This window comes from Nematostella vectensis, chromosome 5 (genome assembly GCF_932526225.1).
Source record: "Nematostella vectensis chromosome 5, jaNemVect1.1, whole genome shotgun sequence".
NCBI lineage: Eukaryota > Metazoa > Cnidaria > Anthozoa > Actiniaria > Edwardsiidae > Nematostella > Nematostella vectensis.
In genome coordinates this window covers 4,825,886-4,849,943 of record NC_064038.1, presented here as the reverse complement: position 1 = coordinate 4,849,943, position 24,058 = coordinate 4,825,886, and the positions used below count along the sequence as shown (strand labels likewise).

General features: G+C 40.4%; 2 protein-coding genes across 3 annotated transcripts; one reads left to right on the top strand and one right to left on the bottom strand.

Moving 5' to 3' along the window:
- Positions 1–801: 801 nt before the first annotated feature.
- Positions 802–21,136, bottom strand: LOC5509182 (solute carrier organic anion transporter family member 4C1). Of its 2 annotated transcripts, none has more exons than XM_048727777.1 (12): positions 21,114–21,136; positions 9,853–9,956; positions 8,850–9,104; positions 8,487–8,785; positions 7,185–7,320; positions 6,599–6,746; positions 6,213–6,346; positions 5,225–5,387; positions 4,781–4,955; positions 3,682–3,884; positions 2,124–2,338; positions 802–1,479 (listed from the first exon to the last, which is right to left on the bottom strand). In XM_048727777.1, the coding sequence occupies exons 2-12, from the start codon at positions 9,935–9,937 to the stop codon at positions 1,298–1,300; spliced, it is 1,995 nt and encodes a 664-aa protein (XP_048583734.1). In that variant the 5' UTR covers positions 9,938–9,956; positions 21,114–21,136; the 3' UTR covers positions 802–1,297. The 2 variants fall into 2 exon arrangements, with proteins under 2 accessions (XP_048583734.1, XP_048583733.1); XM_048727776.1 differs by lacking the exon at positions 21,114–21,136 and adding an exon at positions 12,162–12,400.
- Positions 19,156–23,881, top strand: LOC125563065 (amiloride-sensitive sodium channel subunit alpha-like). Its single transcript, XM_048727780.1, has 4 exons — positions 19,156–19,262; positions 20,482–20,874; positions 22,523–22,619; positions 22,890–23,881. The coding sequence occupies exons 2-4, from the start codon at positions 20,647–20,649 to the stop codon at positions 23,087–23,089; spliced, it is 525 nt and encodes a 174-aa protein (XP_048583737.1). The 5' UTR covers positions 19,156–19,262; positions 20,482–20,646; the 3' UTR covers positions 23,090–23,881.
- The last annotated feature ends 177 nt before the right edge of the window (positions 23,882–24,058 follow it).

Sequence of the window (24,058 nt, the reverse complement as noted above, 5' to 3'; positions counted from 1 at the left end):
CTCAATAAGAGACCATTAATTGGGTGGGCTAGCCACGGAGACTTTGATGATATTAGGATTTATATTAAGGTGGTACTAAAAGGCAAATTAAGCATATAGCCGCTCAAATTACCCTAGATCGAACGATCTAGAACGAACGCGTGTCAATAGCCAAAAAAAGATTTAGAATATCATACCAAAGGACAAGATAAAACGTTTCATCAGAGTGCGCCCAAAAAAGTGAAATGCTAAAAATTAGTTGGGAAAAATCAAGGTTCAATTTTCTCTCAAGGGCATTTTGACGAAAAGTCACAATGATGGCGTACTCTGAAGAATAGTTTCTAAATTATTTCTATTGCATGCCAAGTTTCATTTAGATCGGATAAACCCTGAGCTTATTTTTTGGACCCCTGTGTCTTTGTCTCGAGTTGAATTCATGCGCTTGCCCGAATAAATTTGCTCAATAGCCAAGGGCTGTAGAAACAGTGTTTGTCAGGCTAAATTCTGATAATAAACTATCCTCTTCCCCAGACCCCTCATTGCTGTCAGCACCATGATGCTTTGCGTGCAGACTCAAACTTTTGTTATAAAAAAGTGTGTTATGTGTCCCCGAAGCGCTAACTAGTAAAGACGTGCCTTATGCGCTGCTTTTTGACTGTCGATTGCAATCGTTCGATTTGCATTCGATCTCAGAGATGTTGAGTCGATTAACACGTCCAAGGTCCCTGCGTATCATTTGGGAAGTGAAATCGTCGGAATAATCGCAGCGCCAAAGCACTGCGGGAGATCAAGACTTCTCAGCGAGCAACGACAGACACTGGGTTAAGGTGGCTATTTTATCATTATATAACTTTTTGTACTCAAGTATTAACGGTATTTAGGGTTAATACATGGTATGGAAAATTTACCTAATATAGATTGAATAGCTTATGTACATAAAGGGAGTAGAATTATGTAAAACAACCATGAAATGCTACGAATACGCACGTTTTGTATGCGTTTCTCTCTCCTTTCATGTTATGAAATTGCACTGAAAAGCTTGTTTTGAAGGTGAAAAAAATTCACGGAGAGAATGTCTGATTACATTGAAAAAGTAAAAAATCATGTGCTAATAAAATTGCAATTACAAATATATACACAGAATTAAAAATAACTAAGCTGTTAAAACTTTTCATGATAATAATTTGATATCATCAATGAGTTCTTGGTAACTTGTGTTTTTAATTCCCTATATCTTACTGCGAACAACAGGGTAAAATGAAAAGCCATTGGGGCAATCTTTTAGATGAATATTATCCTGCCATGGTTGTTGATGCTATCACACTATGGTATGCCCTTCCTCGTCAAGGTCGTGGATCTGGTTGGAGTTTTCGTCATTCCCTAATATGGGCTTCTTGCCATCCAATACCTCATCGGCCGCGTGGGACTTGGACAGAGTGGCATCTGGGTCGACATCCTTGCTCAGGTAGAACGAGAGAAAGTAGAACAATAGACAAAGACCTGGGGACAATAGAACGAGTTATGACCAATAGACAGAAACCTGGGGACAATAGAACGAGTTATAACCAATAGACAGAGACCTGGGGACAATAGAATGAGTTAAGACAAATATACAGAGACCTGGAGACAATAGAACGAGCTAAGACCAATAGACGGAGATCTGGGAACAATAGAAGGACATAAGACAAATAGACAGAGATCTAGGAACAATAGAACGAATTAAGACCAAAAGACAGATACCTGGGGACAATAGAAAGAGCAAAGACCAATAGACACAGACCTTGGGACAATAGAACGAGTTAAGACCAATAGACGGAGATCTGGGAACAATAGAAGGACTTAAGACAAATAGACAGAGATCTGGGAACAATAGAACGAATTAAGACCAAAAGTCAGATACCTGGGGACAATAGAACGAGCAAAGACCAATAGACACAGACCTTGGGACAATAGAACGAGTTAAGACCAATAGACAGAGTCCTGGGGACAATAGTACTAGTTAATACCAATAGACCGAGAACTGGGACAAGAGGACAGAGGCTTACAAACTTATTGCTATAAAACCATGCAGATGTTGTACATCTTTGCGCGAGTCACATAACGCAACTTCACCATGAGAACCCACCGTTACCATAGTTACTCACATTGTGGTGGGAAGGCGTAGACGGTGATTATCCATCCAAGTCTGTTGTAGTCGTAGTTGAGGCAGTTCGCCGGCTTGCCGCACTTGGTTTTCCACAGGGTGCACGTGTGGTCGATTATCGTGCCGATAATGACCGGACCGGGCAGTGCTCCTATTGTCCGCATGAACACGAATTGTATCCCTAATCCGTATGCGCGTAAATTATCAGGAACAGACCTGAATAGACAAAAAAATTCAGGAGTGCATTGGTCTGATTGTATATTTATCTTGAGAAGAATTTGATCTACCTAAGTGTGACGATCTTGATCTACCTGAATGAGACGATCTTGATATACCTGAGTGTGACGATATAGATCTACCTGAGGGAGACGATCTTGATTTACCTGAGTGAGACGATCTTGATCTACCTGAATGAGACGATCTTCATCTACCTGAGTGTGACGATATAGATCTACCAGAGTGAGACGATCTTGATGTACCTGAGTGAGACGATCATGATCTACCTGAGTGAGACGATCTTGATCTACCTAAGTGTGACGATCTTGATCTACCTGAGGGAGACGATCTTGATCTACCTGAGGGAGACGATCTTGATTTACCTGAGTGAGACGATCTTTATCTACCAGAGTGAGACGATCTTGATGTACCTGAGTGAGACGATCATGATTTACCTGAGTGAGACGATCTTGATCTACAGGAGTGAGACGATCTTGATTTACCTGAGTGAGACGATCTTGATTTACCTGAGTGGGACGATCTTGATTTACCTGAGTGGGACGATCTTGATCTACCGGAGTGAGACGATCTTGATCTCCCTGAGTGAGACGATCTTGATCTACCTGAGTGTGACGATATAGATCTACCAGAGTGAGACGATCTTGATCTACCTGAGTGAGACGATCATGATCTACCTGAGTGAGACGATCTTGATCTACCTGAGTAAGACGATCATGATTTACCTAAGTGTGACGATCTTGATCTATCTAAGTGTGACGATCTTGATCTATCTGAGTGAGACGATCTTGATCTATCTGAGTGAGACGATCATGATCTATCTGAGTGAGACGATCTTGATCTACCTGAGTAAGACGATCATGATTTACCTGAGTGAGATGATCTTGATTTACCTGAGTGAGATGATCTTGATTTACCTGAGTGAGATGATGTTGATTTACCTGAGTGAGACGATTTTGATTTACCTGAGTAAGACGATCTTGATTTGCCTGAGTGAGACGTTCTTGAGCTACCTGAGTGAGAAGATCTTGATTTACCTGAGTAAGACGATCTTGATGTACCTGAGTGTGACGATATTGATCTACCAGAGTGAGACGATCTTGATCTACCTGTGTAAGACGATCGTGATTTACCTGAGTGTGACGATCTTGATCTACCTGAGTGAGACGATTTTGATTTACCTGAGTGGTACGATCTTGATTTACCTGAGTGTGACGATATTGATCTACCTGAGTAAGACGATCATGATCTGCCAGAGTGAGACGATCTTGATCTACCTGAGAGAGACGATCTTGATTTACCTGAGGGAGATGAACTTGATTTACCTGAGTGAGACGATCTTGCTGGGGATGGCGTTTGAGAATCCAAGGATGACCACGAAAAAGCAGGAAACACAGAAAATGAGCAGAGCATAAGTCGGACAATCCTGAGGACATAGGCCCGGACTTGCGGACTGAGAGGAGTATGGAGGAGCTGGGCTGCTGTTGTTGTTGATTATCGGTGTCACGCAAGTACAGTTCGTGAACATCTGAAAAAGTAATAGATGCACATTATTATGCACAAAATTAGTACATTCGTCCACGGGCGCTAGGATAGTCCCATTCTCTAAACTATCTGTATTTGAAAATCTCAACCAGAATCGTTATATATGTGTACATCTAGTGAACTATTTATATCCGCTAAAACTGAGCAAATTTGCACTGTTCTCGCCTTTAAAATGATCCAAATTTACCCTCCGACTTTTGAAGAACCCCCACAATTCCTTTAAACGCCACAAACCCCGTTATTCGTGCCCATTTCAATGCGATGTATGCTTAGTGACCGCGCATGCTACCGACTTGGTTTGTTTGTAGAACGCGAAGCGCCATTTAATTATAATCAGTTAATTCAGCCGAAGTGCCGGATGACTAGGTAAATTAGAATCATTTTAAAGGTGGGAAATGTGAAAATCGGCTCATTTTTAGCGGATATTAATTGTTCACTAGATGCACATACATAACGATCCTAATTGAAATTCATGTTTCAAAATTTTCAAATACAGATAGTTTTGAGACTAGGACTATCCAAACGCCCGTGGTGCGACAATTAAACAGAAGTAGCTACTTTTTATCGGTTTCTTTTCTTCGGGTCGATTAAATAAAACATTGTTGCATAAAAAGAAGGTGTTTTTTTTAACAAGCTCTTTTTTGCTGCTTCTTTAGACCTATTCATGTTCAACTCTAAATTCTCAGCGCAATAATTAGCCTGTATTTCCAAGAGGTATTTTAGAGAAGGTCCGATAGAGTACTACTTTGCAGTACCTTCAAAAACGATATGCAAACAGCACCAACATTGTTGATAGGCTGGCTGTTTTTCAGCTGTTTGCGCGGGGCTAAAAGAACAAGTACTAGCCATGACGACGGGGGTATTACACAGGGTACCCACCTGGCTTTGTCTCGGTTGATTGAGAGATCGCTGCAGGGGGCATCCGGCATGACAGGGCGAGAAGTAGCTAACGCCGGCTGGACCGCACACCGGTCTGAACTGGGTATTGGAGCAGGAGCAGTGACTGTTGCACGAACTGGGCACAGGTATACCGTCTGAATGACTCACCGACGAGCTGAAATTAAAGAGTCTCATTCACATTCAGTCGCTATCTTGTCATCATAGTCAATTTCAAATTGGGAGATGTATACATTTACATCGGCGGATTTAGGAAAAGCGTTCCGATAATGGATGAATTTGGTAAAACATGAATTAAACATTTTTTTTATAGAATTGCGTTTCAAAATGTGTATTTCGATGTAAACAACAAGATAAGTTTGGCTTGCTAGGGCTAGCGCGCTTTTTGTTAGTTTTTACAACTTGACGATGTCGTGGTTGTCTCACCTGTTATGATACGGGACATCGACTCCCGCAAACTTTGCGTATGTACATCCGGGAATGAGGAAATTGAGTGAGCCCCAGATCCCTACGAGCTGCAGTAGGAAGGTGACCTTAGCAGCGCGTCGACACGAGCGACGGACTCCGAGCTTGTTCACAATCAGAGTGCCTGTGGTAGACAGTTATATAAGAGCACTGTGCACCCTCCCCTCCCCCCTTTTACCTTTACCGGAATCAATGGGGGAGGAGGTCACACGCGAAGAAATAAAATTTGTCCACAATAAGATACAATCGGACATCCGATCTCTTTTGCTTCGGGAACTGACAATCATATATCACTGCGCACAAACTCTCCCCATCCCCCCCCCCCTCCACGCACACACACACAAACACACACACACACTGCCTCCACCGGCTCCTTCATGTATGCTTGACTAAGCGTCTGAAACAAACGTTAACAAACCAACATTAACCTACATAACTCTTACCAAGAGTGAGTCAAAGCACTTACCAATAGTGAGACATAGCACTTACCAAGAGTGAGTCAAAGCACTTACCAATAGTGAGACATAGCACTTACCAATAGTGATACATAGCACTTACCAATAGTGATACATAGCACTTACCAATAGTGATACATAGCACTTACCAATAGTGAGACATAGCACTTACCAATAGTGAGTCAAAGCACTTACTAATAGTGAGACATAGCACTTACCAATAGTGATACATAGCACTTACCAATAGTGAGACATAGCACTTACCAATAGTGATACATAGCACTTACCAAGAGTGAGTCAAAGCACTTACCAATAGTGAGACATAGCACTTAACGAGAGTGATACATAGCACTTACCAATAGTGAGACGTAGCACTTAACAATAGTGAGTCAAAGCACTTACAAAGAGTGATACATAGCACTTACCAAGAGTGAGTCAAAGCACTTACCAATAGTGAGACATAGCACTTAACGAGAGTGATACATAGCACTTACCAAGACCGAGCCCCGCTGCCGCTCCTGGAATGAGAAGTAAAGCGATACCAAGACCAGCGTAGAAAGGTGAGGCGCCATAACGGCCGCTCAGAAACTTGTATATAAACGGGCCGATACCAAACCCTACCATGGTACTGAGAAAGAAAAAGGTCACAGTCATTTTGCACCTTTGTTATCCTATAATGTCGTGAATTTGTGTGAAAGTGATATTCATATTTTCTAAGCTTACAGAAAGACAGGGTTTTCAGACTCGTCTTATACAATATGCTAAAAAGGCAACATCTATCTTACCACGGCTAGATGGAATGCTAGGATTATAAAAACAAATAGTTGCGGTCAGGCGTCAAGCCGCGGTGGAATTATGGCAAGCAAGCGAGAACACCTACCCAGCCGTGCTCCCAAGGTTCTGGAAAAGGTATGTTCCGTTTGTGAGTAGAGCTTTCGTGGCGGGAAGTATATCCTTGATACCTCCTTTTAACTTGTTGTCCTGTTTGCGAAGGTGACCGCTTTTGATGGCATTCTCCCGATTGATATCTATAGAAGGGAAAATGAGAGAAATGAGTGAATTGCTTCAAGGGGGAACTAAAATGGTGATAATAATGATGATAAAGATGAAGATGGTGATGGTGAGGATAATGATGATATAGATGAAGATGGTAATGTTGAGGATAATGATGATAAAGATGGTGATGGTGATGGTGATGGTGATGGTGATGGTGGTGGTGGTGGTGATGGTAGTGGTGATGGTGATGGTGATGGTGATGGTGATGGTGATGGTGATGGTGATGGTGATGGTGATGGTGATGGTGATGGTGATGGTGATGGTGATGGTGATGGTGATGGTGATGGTGATGGTGATGGTGATGGTGATGGTGATGGTGATGGTGATGGTGATGGTGATGGTGATGGTGATGGTGACGGTGATAAAGTTGGTGATAATGATGATAAAGATGGTGATGGTGGCGATCTTACCAGCACCAGGGAGATGACGGGGGAAACCAAGAAGGAAGACGCCGCAGATGATGAGGAGGAAGCAACAGTGGAATGGACCTAGCCACCAGGCGCCGATCCAGTTAGGGTTTGCAGGGGTTAAGTTCAATCCGGGAGGCTGAGGGAAGATGCATTGATCAGTTAATCATTGAATGTGGTTAAACAGCCTCTGTTAGCCGTCATTTGATCATCCTAGCAAAGTACCAAGTGTGGTAAAACATCCATCGGCTGATTTGCGGAACCAATGCGATATATCTTCGATTTAATTTGGTAGATAAAGTTTGTTCGAGCTTTATACATGCCATGTGCCTTCAAATACTAAATGAAAACAATAACAAAGGTGTGGCTGACAAGGGCATTTTAAGGTTTATTAAGGAGGTGAGGAACCCGGTTAACTAGCAAAGGATTGCTAATTTGCACTTCGCTAGCCGATATCCGGGGACGTGAAATCGGGAACATGAAATAACAGCTTGGGATGCTTACCATATTCAATGACAACGGTTCATACAAACTTAGTCCTTGACTAAACGATACGTAAGTCATCAGCGAAGACATGGCTACTATTATGTCAATTTGAGTTGCTGTGTCCATTTGCGTCAAATCATAACTCGTTAAAATTTAAAGCCAATCAAGAAAATCAATGTCTTGTAAGACCATACGGCCCTCAATGCTATGGTACGGCCTCTGATTGGTCAAGCGGATGTTTTGGCGGGAATTCCAATCTCGTGCGTGACAGATTTCATTTCAATGTAAGTTTCTGTCTGGCTCAGTACAAACTTATTGCAGTTTGCAGGTCGGTGCTATCGAAAACGACTGAAATGTATCAGGCAGAACGCATTTCCACGTGCTGGTATTGAATTCTGAATCAAATTCCATTGTTTTTGTGCCGTCGGCGTCCGCGTTGCCGTTGTCGCTGCTTGAGGGCTCTATTATCAATCGTATCAAAACGGCGGCGTTATTTGCCTTAAAAAATCTATGCGCAGATTACTCTCTAGCGACAAGTCAATAGTCTCATCTAAAAAGAGGTTTGTACCATAGCATTAGCGAGGTGTTATTACTGTTTATGCGTCCTTTGAGACACTTACAAATGCAGATCTAGGGGCGGGTTGCCTTTTTGGTTGCCTAGGGAAAGTTTTTTGCGCCACAAATTCCATACATATTTCATCTCTTTCATGTTCGCCCCCATCTAAACCTTATGCTTTATTTAGTGCAGAAAATGAACGATTTGGAGCATGTGGGGAAGTCAATGTAGCAAAATATTCACCATTGCGATTAGTTCCTTACCATTTCAACATCCACATACACTGTGAGTAGCTTGCCACCAATCAGAGACCCAAGTCCAGGACCAAGGAAGACAGACATGTAGAAAATGGCCAGGTATGTCGCCGTACGAGTGGGGGGCACATTCTCGTCCAGCCAGGCGGGGCCGAGGGTGTGTAGGGGCGTGGTTGCAGCACCCGAGAGAAGTTGGGACAGGATGAAGATGAAGTAGTACAGGTTGAAGGAACTGGCATCTTTATGGCAACGGGGGTCGTCTGGCAACGTGGCGTTCGGTATGCAGTACGGGCTTATCCCGCTACGAGCTGAACAAAAACAACTTTAATTTTCTATAGTCAATGCACGGCCTTCAGTGTTGGTCAGTCTTACCTCCTGTGGGGTCATGCTTCTCAGCGATAAACTTTGGCAGAGTGAAGAGTAGACATGACAAGCCAGTAATTATTGCACCGCCACCCAACCACTTGGTCTTGTGACCGTAACTACCAAAGAAGCTAACGAAAACCACCAAGATGAGACCCGTGATGTCATTGGCTGACATGATGAAACCAGACATTTGGCTGGTCAGAGAAAACTGCTTCTCCAGGGTCGGGAGGGCGACGCTGACCAACGTATTCACGCCCATGCCTGGGAGAAACTCCAGATGTTAGCGAAGTAGATGAGAGGTGCAGAAAAAATAAAAATAAAAAAGAACAGAAAAAGAACAACATGAAGAAACGCAAAAATGAAGGAAGGAAGAATGAAGGAAGGAAGAATGAAGGAAGGAAGAATGAAGGAAGGGAGAATGAAGGAAGGGAGAATGAAGGAAGGGAGAATGAAGGAAGGGAGAATGAAGGAAGGGAGAATGAAGGAAGGGAGAATGAAGGAAGGAAGAATGAAGGGAGAAGAAAAGATGACGACAAAGAATAAGGAGTGTAATAGAAGGGCGTAGGAGGTTTAGGAAGAAAAATATGATGATGATAAATCAGGCCCGTACCCAGGGGGGGGGGAGTGCTAACGCACCCCCCACTACAGCCGAAGGTCTACTTTTGGTTCTCAATAGACGTGCTATTTGTAGACAAAACTGAAGCATAAGCTACTGGTACGTAGCCAATACTGCAAAGGCATTAAAAAAAATCTTTTTTGTTATTTTGGGGATGGTCAGATTTTTATAAGAGAACTTTTCCCTCCCCCCCCCCTCCCCCACAGGAAAAATTAGGTCTCATTTTGACGAATTTGGCTTCCCCCCCAAAAAAAAACCTACGGTACGGGCCTGATAATGGTGATGCTGACGACGACGACGATAATGATAATAATGATAATGTGAAGATCATGTTATAGATTATTATGATATAACGATAATGATGATTAGGCTCGATATTTATATCCAGTTTACCTTGTAAAAAGCTGAACGTGCAAAGGAAAAAGAGGAACCACTTTGGCGAGTTGAGCCATTGGAGCCAGGACGGCTTGAACCTCATCCATCCCCACGCGGTCTTGCTAATACGGGCAAAAAAGTAAGCGGGTTAATATCTTGGCCCTGATGAATAACCCCGCTATTACGGACAAGCAACGAGCAAATACCTTATCCATCCACACGCCATCTTGCTAATACGGGCAAATAATAAGAGGGTTGATTGATATTTTGGTCCTTATGATAACCCGGATAATACGGACAAGCAATGAGCCAGCACCTTATCCATTATCACGCCACGACCTTTGTATTACGGGCAAACATTTGAAAGTATTAATGCCTTCCCTAACCCCATTATTCAGTAACCGGTCGGGACGATTTTTTTCCCAAGCAACCGCCCCAGCGCCCCAAAAAATATTCCCAGCACATACTAGTTCGGCTCCACAAATTTGCCAGCAGAACCATTTTGGACGATATTTCCCCAGCAACCGAGGGATCTAACATCTTCCCAGTCAGCAAAAAGCGGGCTGCCAAACAGATGTTTTGCGGAACAGATCCGTGTTGTGCGCTCAATGCTGTACGCTAGATTCCCCTTCTTGTCATAATATTTACAATAAATTGTTCGTTGAATGTTGGTACAGTGCAAAAGGTTATCTTGAAGACACCGTGGGCATACAACGAGCCCCATTCCCAAAACACGTTAAAATGGCATATTACGTCGTTTGAATATGTTCTGATCAATATCAATTTTAAAAGCTGCTGGGGAAAAAATATATGTTCTTTTTTCCCAGGAGGGAGATATTTTGCGGAACAGTAAATCCGTTTTGTGCCCTAAGTAAACCTATCGCTAAAGCCTGACTATCGTACATAGGAATTCATATATTAGCTAAGTTAGCAAATTAACTTACTAGTACTAGTAAATGAAATTGGGGACGAGAAAGTTTAGTGGCACCATTTTGAAATTTTATAGAATTTTAAAATTTTATTGAAACACACTATTAAACAAAATTTCGGGGAGGAAAGCAATCGGACAACTCGCCCCGAGATTTGGTTTACTAGTATAATAATAACTATACTATTTTAATAGTATAGTTATTATTAATAATAGGTTTTTTGATAGAACGGAAAAGTGCTCTCGTATGCCGGTCAGCACATACATCGCTTGAAATCAGCAAATTCAATTTAGAGATAAGTGATGTTTGGCCCCTCAGCAGCATTTGCATTGTGAAGGAATTCAAAACAAACCAATTAATCGATATGCTTTTACCTCTGACATCTGTGATTACAAAATTGTTTTACAAACATTCTATTTTAAAAGTTACAAGAACAAAACGATTTTGTATTTATATAATTATTCTATTATGGATAAATGTAGTCTCCCGCGCCGCCGTCTCGAATCCCTTCCCACTAGCTAGGATGAGAGGTGAGAAGACTTTTAGGATAAATGCTACAAGACTAAGAAATTTCAAAACGTATTTCTGTATAGCATTATTATTTTCTGCGTCGGTGTTACAAACGCAATTACATATCGTACGAGATAGATATAAATGAGCTTGTTAGCAAGTCTGATATGAGAATTTTCAAGAAGGTCATGAGCCGAGGTAGTCACCCTTTGTACGAGCTGACGCTAACAGTGAAGACGACTTCACTTCCTAGAAGTCTTTTGCCCAAGATCAACACAGAACGTTTAAGGCCTCTAACGTAAATAGACTACATTTTAAACATAAGCTATGTGTATAACTTGATGATAAATTTTTAGATTTAGATTTTAATTATATTATACAGTATTATATAGTTTTAAACTTATTGGTATGTATTTTTACCGATATTTTAATAAAGACATAATTATATTATTATTGAAAAGAAATTGTATTTGAAATGTTCACTTTGCCTTTTAGAGGCTGGGGTTTTCTACTGTAGGGATGTTATGTGGTAGAATTTTTTTGCAGGAAGGGAACATAAAAATCACTTAGATGGTATTCAGGTTATCGAAGATTTAAATGAACAAATTCAATTAATAGGAGTTTATTAATAGGAGTTTATCAAGATACGTCTCCGGGCTCTCGGTCAGTAGTACTGCAAATGCATAGCTTGATTCCAAAGACAATCACACGAAGAAAGGAAAATTTATTTTTGTATTTACGTTGCATCAAACCGGCCATTGCAAGGGAACGTCAACTAATGATGATAATCAAAGAGTAGTTTTAACTTCTTAAAAGAAGTCTAAAATGCGGACATATTAACATCGTGTAATATTCTCAGACATCTAAACGTCCCTATATTATACTTACCTAGCATTGTTTTTTGTTGCCGTAGACTCATTCAGCAGACTCGAAACTTGTTCTTTGTTTTTCCCCATTATTGACACAAAAAGTCGACCTGACCTCCGGATGCAACACAATCCTAATCTAAAACAGCTCGCTTTAGCATTTCGCCTGCAAACATTTGCATCGAAGCCGACCCTTGGCCGGCCAAGCGTGGCTTAGCTAAGGATATATGCTCCAATAAACCAATTTGAAAGAAAATATAAAAGACTTATTCGAGCAGACAAAGAGGTTCCCGAGGCTTTCAATGTTGGACAATAAAAAAAAAGGCCTAACCGACAACAACACCGCAGAAGTTGAAAAATATACTAAGCATCTTGTAATTTGGTATTGGACTCACAATCTGCAATCACTAAAAGGTCCTTGCCCTTGCTGGCTCTTTTGATAAAGTGCTGTTTTGAAATTGTTACAGAGTTTGACTCCATTGAGCTAACTTACGTGAAAAAAGGATTGATTATTGGATAACAGAGGATAGGACCAAAAACATCCAAATTCCGTTTCCAATATTCCAAATATAAAAAAATATATTCTAAATTCTGGTACAGAGGTAGTTTCTTAAAAACACTGAAATTTTCTACACCTCGCACCTCAATAAAAAAACACTGAATTCACCCTTTCGGCGCTGATAAGTCACGTGCGTTTTAAGGTAATTCCCTTGAAATAGTTCTACAACCCAGAATTTGTTTAAAATTTGGCATAAATTTTTTTGAAGTTAAGAGCTTTCAAAAAAATGTAATTAAAAAATGGGGGTACCGACCTCGTTTTCACAACAGATGGTCGTAGAGTTGACGCGTTTTTACTGATCGCGCGAGGAAAAATCCCAACTCTTAGTTTTCAAAAGGAGTACCTATAGTCTTTAGAAAATTAAGTTCTGTTTGTCGAGCTGCCAAAATCCGATCTCCTAAACAGTAACCCGTAGTAGCTAACGTTCAAAACAAATCACATTTTAAGAGATCGCATTAAAAGACATTGTTTTCGCCGCTATTCATACGGTAAAAAGCGCCATTTTGAAGTATTTTTACGGCTTTTAAGAGAAATAACAAAACTTCTACAACCCAACTTTTTTTTCTTTCAGTATATCATTTTTTCGTATATATTTAACTAATTGAGCAAATAAAAAATGGGGGTAACTGACTTCGTTTTTCTGTCAAAGCGATTTAAAGTAAAAAACGCGCGCCTTTTGCTGTGTTTTCTTGTAAAACTGTGGCGCGCGCGCACTTAATACCGGAAAATTCGAACAAACAGCGCGCGCCACTATGCGCAGAAGGGGTGCACAGTGCAATTCAAGGGGATTACCTTAAGGGGTCAAAGTCCAACAAATCGTAAACAACCCGCGAAAGTCCGGACAAGAACAAAAGCGTATACTTCGTACGAACAAAATGGAGACAACAAAGTATTGTCTCATGGCACCTGTAGAAATGATTCCTGTAGAAAAACAGAAAGGTAGAAAGAATGAATAAAGCGGTGCAAACACGGAGATTCATTCAAGGGTGGCAAGTAAGTTATATTTGCAGCTTGTATTTTGTCGGCGAAAATGGCACCACAGAACCTGATCCTGATCCTATACATGCAGTCAAGGAAGGGAAAGTTATTATTTTTAGGGGGGTTAATTAGTTCACAGCAGCTAACACTAGTGTTATTTTCATAGGTTGAACGAACGAAATTTCAAGCGAAAGGCGTCTTTTAGCGTAGGACAGAAAGAATTTGCCTTCACAAAACAGCACCGAAAACCGCCATTCGGATAAATCTTAACAAGAACATGCAGCCTTAGCAGATTAGAGGTAATCGGTGGTTGAAGATCTCATTTAAGGCTCATTCAAGTGCGGTAAGGACAGTTTTCTCCACTCGGAAAACACATCATCCAGCAGTTTGGGCAACTCTTTTTCGGTGGGAAAAAGAAAACCGTCGCGATCTTCAACCACCGACGACCTGAAATCTATAATAAGTAATGCCCTAGCCGCTGCATGTTTTTTATTCGTCTGGCAATGAGGGTCATTAGGGTTTTCGCTGTTTTGTAAAGGCAAATTCTCTCTGTCCTTCGCTGAAACACGCCTTTCGCTTATAACACTAGTGTTAGCCGTCGGGAACTAATAAAACAAAAATACAGGCCCGTACCCAGGGGGTGGTTGTCAATAGACGTGCTATTTGTAGACAAAACTATAAAGCATAAGCCAGGTCACTCCGATATGACATCAATCCATAAGTCAGACTTTTTTTTAAGCCAAATCCGAAAATAAACGTCCCGGGGAGATACTGCAAAGACATAAAAAAAAAACTTTTTGTTTTTTCGTGGTTGGTAAGATTTTTATCAGAGATCCCCCTCCCCGGAAAAATTAGGTCCACTTTTTCGGATTTCGCACCCCTCCCTGCCCCCCCCCACACAAGAAAAATCCTGGGTATGGGTACGAAATGAATAACTTACCCTCCCTTTACCGACATCTGGATGTATAGGATCAGGATCATCTTCTGTGGTGACATTTTCGCCGACAAAATGCAAGCTGCAAATATACGTAATATTCACACTTGAATCTCCGTGTTTGCACAGCTTTATTCATTCTTTTTATCTTCTGTTTTTCCTTTCTCTCCTGGAAAAATGGAAGAATAGTACAGGGTCCCTATTGCCATTTGTCTTTCATAACTGCGGGAATCTAGATTTATTTCTAAAGGTGCCATGAGTCACCATTTTGTTCGTACGAAGCATACGCTTCTTCAATCGTCCGAACTTTTACGGGTTGTTTACGATTAGTTGGTCTTTGACCCCGTAAAAGGCACGTGACTTATCAGCGCCGAAAGGGTGAAGGCCACAGTCATCAAAATTCCCAGTCCCAAATGTTTTATCCACTGTGACTTAAAAACCCTATTATTTTTTACCTTTTCCCTCTCTTTCGAAACACATTTTTTGATAAAAAAAGAATGCATAAAATTGAACAGGGTACTGTTAACTGATATGCAAACTAGCCATGAACCAGGTTCCATTACTGAACTTCACGGAACTTCATTCAAGCGGTCGACGTATATCCTTGAATTCGTGCCTCGATGTGCTAACAAACAAAGCCGAACGGCGCATGTAGAGGGTTAGCAAAAGGTCTCAATTTCGACAGAAATTTGAAGTCCATAGGGATTGCTAGGTGGGGGGAGGGAAGATTTGACTGGAGACACCTTAAAATTTCAGAGCCCCCTAAAGTGTATTTCCCCCCCCACACACACACACACACACTATGTACTTTATATACAACGAACGGCATCTCTAAATAGTCAGAGCCTTAGTATAGAGGTTGGCTTATGTAACGATGTCAAAGTCAAAAAGTAAACTTTGTCGTTCTCTGATTTCTCTGTGCGCCAAGGACTACACTACTGTAAATGAAGGGGTCTTTTTATTTTCTTCGAAAAAAAGTTAATATAACAATCGAGTCAAAAAGTACCCCCAATTATGTCCGAGTTTATTCGATGCAAACACATGCAAACACGGCTACAAAAACGTACCGTGTGAGTAAGGAAGAAGTATGGAAACGTTAGCCTACATACTGCGAGCACTTCTAAACATGAAGGGATGTTTATTTGACGACGCATTAAGTGACTGCTGTGTTCAAGAGAGTTGTTGTGTTCGTTTATACGTTATTCATGCGAATATGGAACCTCATTATAGGTACACTTTTCGTGTTACAAGTGTTAGCTTCCATACATACTGCTAAAAAAGCGTTATCATACTCTTACATATTAAAATGCTCTATGTGATTTTTTATTTGCAATTTCCATTTTTCTTGCTTTGCAGATTTTAATTTTCGATTCTCCAAGCCTACTAACGCAGTCTCAGCACTTTCTCTTTCCCTTGCTATCTTTCTATATCAAATTATATAGGACAAGACAGGTATAACAAAATCATTAAAATCAGAATTGTGTAGTCCCAGAAAATATCCATACCCCCCATGGAGGGGATTGGAAATTCCAGGGGGGGTTCAAACGCCCAGTAATTTACAGACAACCACTGTCTTTATTTCCAACAATTACTGTATTTATTTTTTTCCAGGGGGTTGGAAATTCCAGAGGGGAGGTGGTCATACCCCCGCCCCCCTCCATGAGGGGGGGGGGGGGATGCACATTAAGAAAATTCAGCCGAAAATTGTCGTTTTTGTCAAACGTGGTCACTTCCATATAAGGAAACTAATATATCCCTTATTTGGAAAAACTGCATGATTCTTGTAATTTTTACGGTTACCGTACCGCAGGTGCTTTGTAAACTTTATGACTTGTAATCAGAAGAAAAAAACACTGACTGTGACCATCTTTGGTCAATGGAGAAAGTTTCTGAAAAGAAACTAAGAGTCCTCGGTACTAGTCCCTCAAAACGACAACGTTTTCTTCATATGGATATTTTCTGGAACTACACATTTATGTCTGCGTGTAAAAACGTGACTTTCCTATTATTATTTTGTTTGCTGCAAGCTGTGAAATAGCATTTATTATCAATAATTCAATGATTATCGCCAAGGAGGTAATCGAGAAATTTAATTTCTGTTTTTGTTTTCCCCTATAAACACCCAGTGTTCGTTTTATTTTCTTTCTTTTTAAATGACCTTGGAGCAACTTGTGCCTTACAGGCATTTAATTGGAAGATGGAGATAGCTTTATTGGAGATCTTCTTATAAGCTCTTTTTCTTACCAATCTTGTCCTACAGGGTTTCTGAATACTCAACATTTAATTAAAGCTGCTTCGAGGAAGTCCCTCAAAGCACTGAGGGCTTGATCACGGGCTATAATACAATTCTTCTCCAAAGTGATGTATAAAGCTTGTTATTGTTGAATAAACCATGTATTCCTACTTCAACTGGTTGTCATTGACTTTGGTTTCGCTGCTCCAGCGAGCTCTGTCCCTACGCGTTTACGACATTTCAAACATAGCCGTAAAAGGGAACTTTTATAGTTGTCGTAAAGTATCGTGCGTCAAAAAACCTACTATGCAGCATTCGAAAATACAAGAGGCGAGATATCTTAAAAGTTCATATACATCAATATAATACCGATAGTAGGCTAAAATGTTTGTCCTTACTTAAAGAAAATGTTAAATGAGGTTAATCGTTATACTGTTCAAAATCGCGATCACTTCTGGTAGAAAATCAAAATTTTATATTTGTGAGAGGGAAAACAATGGCGACCATTGGCCATTGTATTGGCGTTTTCTTGTTTTTATGGCCAGTTATGATTTCAATTCCGTATTCCCCGTATTTCCTTTTTTAATCCTGATGTTTTTTTGTTTGTTTTTTTTTTTTTAATTTGTAAACGATTGATTTCAATTTAATTGGATTTAGGGACTTAATTAATACCCCACAGAGCAGGCGCATAGCTAGCGGTTGGCGTAAATGAGTGCGTCTCCTCTCGGCCGCCTAAACGCGGTCTTCAGGTATTTTCCTAATAAGGAATTTTTATATTTGCGGCCCCGTCGAAGATCTTTGATATTTGTCTACAATGAAAAATGAAAAAAATAAGAAGAAAAAAAAAATCTAGCCCTATGGCCAAGGATCGAACCTCGTCAGATAGATAAAATGAGAAAAAATAGACCATACTTCCAGACATGTGCTGAATCACCGTATGGCAGCATAAAGCTTTACGGCTAAGCTGGAAATTTCGGCCCCAGCACCGCTATCTACCGAACTGTACAACACAAAGGAACCTGAGGTACCCGCGCATTAATGGGGAGGCAATAACCAGGATCCCAGGCCTGTCTTAGTCGGTTACGCCACGCACAGCTCGCTTAGAGGATAGAGTGAAAAATATCGGGGTCTATTCCACGCTAGCGCCTCTTGGGAATTAGCGTGTTGCTATAGCGGTGACGTGATATCGTCATCATACACAACACGCTGTGACGACCTGCGCTATGTGGCTGTTCGTCTTTGTTTAGTCATGCACGTGTATATGACGTCTTTTGTGTTCAAAGACAACAAATGTGTAAACTGCGTTATACTAAAAAGTACGCGATCTTGATATATATTTTATGTGCTCAGTTTTATAAATCACCCGGTTAAAAGCTCAAAAATTCAGGGTATACATTCTCCTCGCGGGAGTCCAAGTACCACGCCAGAGAACGACGAAAAAATAAAATAAGTTGCTTTCTGTTGTTATTTTGCTGCTTACACATAACCTAAGCCTGAGCGTGCGCGAGTCTGCCATCCAAAAGTCACGTGACCTGCCAGTGCAAATCACTCAATTTCTCAACCCATGTTATGCTGCTTCCCATGATCCTTGGCGTTCAAACCAGCGAAAGCCTCGTCCCAGGACTTTAATTAACTGGTGTCCTCAACCATAAACACGATGCCACGGTATTATAAAAATATTTGTGCTGCGTACACGGAAGGATATAAAAACGAAAATGAAAATAAAAACGATAAAAAGACAATAATATATTTGACAATCGACCTTGAAGATGACTTTGAGCTGAGCTTAGCAGCTCTGCCGACGGCTCTATGGGATTTTTGTAATTCTGTGCGATGCGCTTAGAAATATAAACATTAACATTGTCAAACAGTAAGTAATATGAATTCACTCAAAACTCGAATTTAGAGCACGTCACGCCGACACAGCGAATAAAAGAAAACGCTACTTTGTGAGGAACACGCTTTGTACAACACGCCTAGTGATTCGGTGGGGGCTGCGAATGACCCAGATGTTACGCATAAGTATTATTTGCTGAAATGTTTGGTCACGTTTGTTGATGATTTATATGTTTGGTTGAGGGAACTTAAATTCATTTCTGAGATTTTTGGACATTTTAAGAGAGACTTCCTCCTTCCTCTATGAGGATCATTTCTTAAGCCACGTGCAAACAAAGTAATAATGCTGAGCAATGTAAGGACTGTTTATTATTCTCCTTAACAAACGCAATAATAATTGAACCAACTTCAAGAATGAATATAGGAAGTCATGCAGCTAAAAACAACATACGCGCCTGGTAACTCGTTTCGTGGTAACAAATGGATCCCTTTGGTTCGATAGGTTTTTTGTCTCCACTTTAGAAAAGCATTCGACACCAACAGACGGCTTGGACTCAGCGAGGACGAAGGCCCGAGAAAACAGGTATTTAACCCCAGTATCCACCCCTTTCACCCCTAGTATTAAACCCTTTTTAATTATTACTATTGAGAAGCTCCAATTTGTTGTTTGCTACTAGCAATTTTGAGAATTCACTGGAAATACTTCTGCCTTAGGAACTTGTTTGCGTTTGATTTACGCAGGGGTGGGTGGATTGTGGGAGGAATCCCCGAATCTACCGACCCGCTTATCATTCACCTTTACCTCAAATCAGCACAAAGTTTTGCTTTAATCCTAAACACAAAGTGCACAATTGAATTTTTCCCCCTTGCTATACTATAAGCGAATATCTTTGAGCAAAATGATAAAATTGACAAAATAGTTTGTGTCTTAAAGGTTAAGATTGGGTTGTAGTGTTTCCCGTAAGAAAGCTTATCTTCCTAATAATTATCACATCGCAATCAGCAATTTTCTCCAAAAACCTCCACACCTCTCCCCTTGGCATCATAAGTGGCAGTTGCGGATCTACGGGGAGGGGCTGAGCTGCCTTTTTATTGTTTTCATTGTGTATGTTCATTCCAAAATCGTTACGAAGATAAATAATGACGAAAATGTTTGGGTCAGCCCCCCCCCCCCCCCCTTGAGTGTTGATCTGGCCGCGGCATGGTCTAGCACTCGGCAAAATAATGGATCTTTTAAGGGGCCACGCAATCTAATGAGAACAGACAACACGGATTTAGGAATACGCGTTTTGAGTATAATACATTTAAATTCGGCAATAAGTTGTATAAATTTTCGCTCCTCTGGTATTTGACAAAATGTTAGAGGAGCAGTAATTCCCCAGAAAAAAAAGGAAAAAGCTTATTATTCAAATGATACTGCATCGATCATTATAAAGGTTAAATAATCAAAATAATTTATTTTGTTTCAAATTGCACATCCTCTCTCTAAATTTTTCATCTTTATTAAACTTGTGTTGCTTATGGACTCTTCCTCGCGGCAAAAAACGCCCCCTAACGAATAAAACAAATCCTTATAACGCTTACCAGACAAATTAACTTTACGAAATATTAAACCCTGTTATGGGTTTTTCCTGTGGTGGGATTTTTGAACAATAACAAGACTCTAAAATGCAAGGCGGAAACGAATTCCTTTTATTTTGACGAAATCCTCGGATGATTGAGTTAGTTAATCGCTCGACTTCATGCCTAAAGCGATAAAGCAGCTCTCAATTGATGTAATCACTTGATTTGGTTATTCCTAGGGGAGCGTGTTTGCACCTGGCTCTTACTGATTGCTCGGTAACTAGTCGACGAATCACAAGGTCCAAAATATTGCCATTTGGCTGGCAAAAGGCGAAACTCTCTGAAACCAGCTGTCATAACGAAGTGCAGTTTCTTGGATTAACTCGTTTCTAACGTCAACCATCATGGGGAAAGAAAAAAAGAAAATCGTAACAAAAATCAAAGAGTTCCTGGGTTATACAACTGCGCACGGTTTTGCACGACTCGTTGAATCCAAGAACCCAGTTCAAAGAGCATTCTGGGTACTAGCTTGCCTAGGTGCTTTTGTCGCTTTTGGGCTCCAAGTTTACGAGCTTTTCAGCAAGTTTAACCGAAAACCGGTGGATACATACATCACCATTAAACACGAAATGGTAAGAAAAACCCATTGCGCAAACCACAAACTACTATCTTGATTATCTTATCTTGGCCAGGGCACTTTATGCTATAGTAACTCCATTTCTCTCTCATTGAACTGAGCTAAAAATGGTTATGCGGAGGGTTCGAGTGTTTCCGGGCTTGTTGTTCAGTTTTCATGTTGTGAGTAATTTTCCCTTGGGCGGTAATCCTCTATAATAAACAAAAGATGCCTCTCTGTTCCTATTTGCCTTACCTCTCATCGCAGCAAAGTTAATAACTCCATTGGCTCATCTACTTTCCTTTTTCTTGTGACGTAGTACTAAGAGACTCTTCTGTACTTTTTTAGACTTATTTTTAGAATAAGAAAAACCGTGCGTGCAAAACGGCTCCCGCAGAGTCAGTATACATCACAAACAACAAAATATACCTCAATTATTTTTTAATATAACATTGAATCAGGGATCACAATGGCTGCAATGACGCTTTTTTATTTGCCTTCACGTCTTGAAATATAGGCAACACCTTTCAGTTGCACGCGTGAAAAAGATCCTGGTCACATTTGAAGGCGATGATAGACTGTGTTGAGCGTTAATGTCTTTAATTCTCTTTTTGGCTTCCCTTTGTCTTAAATCATAAACAACATTTTTCCTCTGATCATTTAACGACTATTAATATTTGCAATTTGCAATTTCCTTATTTTCTACTTCAATAACATCATTTCCTTTCCTCCTTCTTATTTGTTTTGCTCAGCCTTTGCAATTTGCGTATCCCTCTATCTTTCGATATCAAATATACATTGTGTACACAGAAGAGGCGCGAAGCAAAGGAATTAGAGAACGAAAGAAAATAATATACAATGCCGCTTTTTATGAAAGCACATTAGGTGGTAACGCGCTTTCAAGATGGTCTCAGCAGATTGACCAAACATAATTAGATGTTTCTAGCTTTTCCTTTCCTAAAGTGTTTTTTTTTTTTTTTACTAGTGAACAATAAATCTAACAGAGAAAGCCCTTACACCGTTATGTAGCATAATATTGCACCTCCTCGATGTATTTTTATTCTGTAGACAATCAAACACCGGTAAAGAATGTCTCATTTGTTCACTACGTCTAGAAAAATGATCAATATCGCGCAAACAGGCCTCACAACTGTTACATATTGCCCTTCACCATTTGAAGGTTGCCCTCCACTGTGGCTCAACGAAACGTAATACTGAGACATAGGCCAATTTTGCTATCTACTCTTACCAATAATCGTGACTCATAACTCAGTCGTCTTTTTTGACGAGTAGCCTAGCAAAATGATCGACATCAAACGGAACCAAATGTCCCACTGTTACGTCACTATATTGAACCTTATATGGACTGTGTAAAAACAGAGCTGTTTTAAGAAGCAAGATATTGGTTTATGAAAAAATTCAAAAACACAAATCACGGTTTAACCCCAGGCAATGGCCTTAGGATAGTCTTCCAATTGATGTCTAATGTCTTGTTGGTGTTGAATAAACCACGTATCTGTATTGGTTATGTTTGATTTGTTTTCGCTCCTCCAAAAATAATACGAGACGAGTTCGAGTTCTTAGAGTTGAAAATTCGAGGCCGCTATGACACGCCATATCTTCAGTATAGAAGATTCCCTAATCAAAACAAATTTTCGATGCAGAATTTGGAGTTTCCTGCCGTCACCATCTGCAACCTGAATCCAATTCGGAAAAAACACCTCCCCGAGTCTCTTCGAGAGTACTTCAAGTATTCGCTTGGTACGTACATGATAACAACAACAGCAACATCGACAACAACAGCAATAACAACAGCAACATCGACAACAACAGCAATAACAACAACAGCAACATCGACAACAACAGCAATAACAACAACAGCAACATCGACAACAACAGCAATAACAACAACAGCAATAACAACAGCAGCAGCGTCGCTAGAAAAAAGATACCCAATAACGAGACAATATAAATTACAATACTTTGGTATAAGAAGGGTGCTTGTACTAATAGCTTGATTTTATTCCAAAGGAGATAGCAGCACTGAAGAACCGACTTCGAAGCCGACAACATCAAGTCTACTGGGGAGAGCTTTTCCTAGTGTGAATTCGCTTTTCACCAAACCTGCCTTGCTTTCTAATATAACGGTATTAACACACTCAAAGAAATTAATGCCGATCGGCGTATTTTCGCCATTCTTAAGTTGCGCGGGGATTGGGTCGAGTTGCTAAGCAAACAAGATTTTAGTGGACTAGTAATCGTTGATAACGTGCCGGGGATGGCCCCGGTACGTGTTAAGCCTATTCTTTATCGAAATACTTGTATGCGAGGAATTGCGTCATTAACAGAAAATGACCCGACTTATCCGAATCAAAACATTTGTCTTGGAGAAACTATAACTGCTATTTGGCTTCCGTAATTCAATCTGAATTACATTTTGGTGCGTTTGGAAGCGGTGTGATCGGAAATCATCTCAGTGCTGAATCCGCTTCAAAGATATTAAATGACGGAAGCCAAGATGCGATTTAGCTGTTGGAAATAGTCGACAAGAGTTCACATAACATTGAAAACTGCTGTAAATTGTTGATTTTGAAAAGCGACCGTAGGCGTACGAATGATCTTTTGACGCATTTTCTGTCATTAGTCTACATCTCTGTCGAACTCTTCTCTTGAAACCTTGGGAGGAGTGCTTAATGGATCAAGTGTGGACTCGCTTCTCACTAAGGCTCCCTTTCTTTCTAATACAACGGTAACACACTTCAAGAAATTAATGCACGGCACGGTGAGAGGTTGGGAGCACCGATAACGAAATAATCACTTGATTATTGATCACCGATATCCCCCCTTTTATGCTGTTTTTGTTTTCATAGACTAGTCCCTCTCCCCCTACTCAGCCTTTACCACTTTTGTTTTGGAACTAGATCAGATTGCGTGGGATATGTTATAAAACGAGTAAAATACCTTGTAGATGAATCAAACAACAAATGTGTTTTGTCTCGATGAACTGTTCCGCAAGATATCCATAAAAAAAAAACGGATAACGTCAGTAAAATATTCTGGCGTATAAGGAATCTTTTTGACGTATTCTTCTGTTATAAGCTTACATCTCTGGTGAATTCTTTCCTTGATAATCGTTTTTACGCATTCTTCTGTTATTAGCTTGAATCTCTGGTAATCTCTTTTCTTGATAATCTTTTTTA

Bases quoted from the DNA above. Each gene is read 5' to 3' on its own strand.
- LOC5509182 (XM_048727776.1), bottom strand. From the start codon at position 12,229: ATGGGGAAAAACAAAGAACAAGTTTCGAGTCTGCTGAATGAGTCTACG. The intron at 9,957-12,161 runs GTAAGTATAATA...TGCCCGTATTAG, and splicing joins GCAACAAAAAACAATGCTAG to CAAGACCGCGTGGGGATGGA. The intron at 6,347-6,598 runs GTAGGTGTTCTC...TTTCTTTCTCAG, and splicing joins AACCTTGGGAGCACGGCTGG to TACCATGGTAGGGTTTGGTA.
- LOC125563065 (XM_048727780.1), top strand. From the start codon at position 20,647: ATGGGGAAAGAAAAAAAGAAAATCGTAACAAAAATCAAAGAGTTCCTG. The intron at 20,875-22,522 runs GTAAGAAAAACC...TTTTCGATGCAG, and splicing joins TCACCATTAAACACGAAATG to AATTTGGAGTTTCCTGCCGT. The intron at 22,620-22,889 runs GTACGTACATGA...TTTATTCCAAAG, and splicing joins GTACTTCAAGTATTCGCTTG to GAGATAGCAGCACTGAAGAA.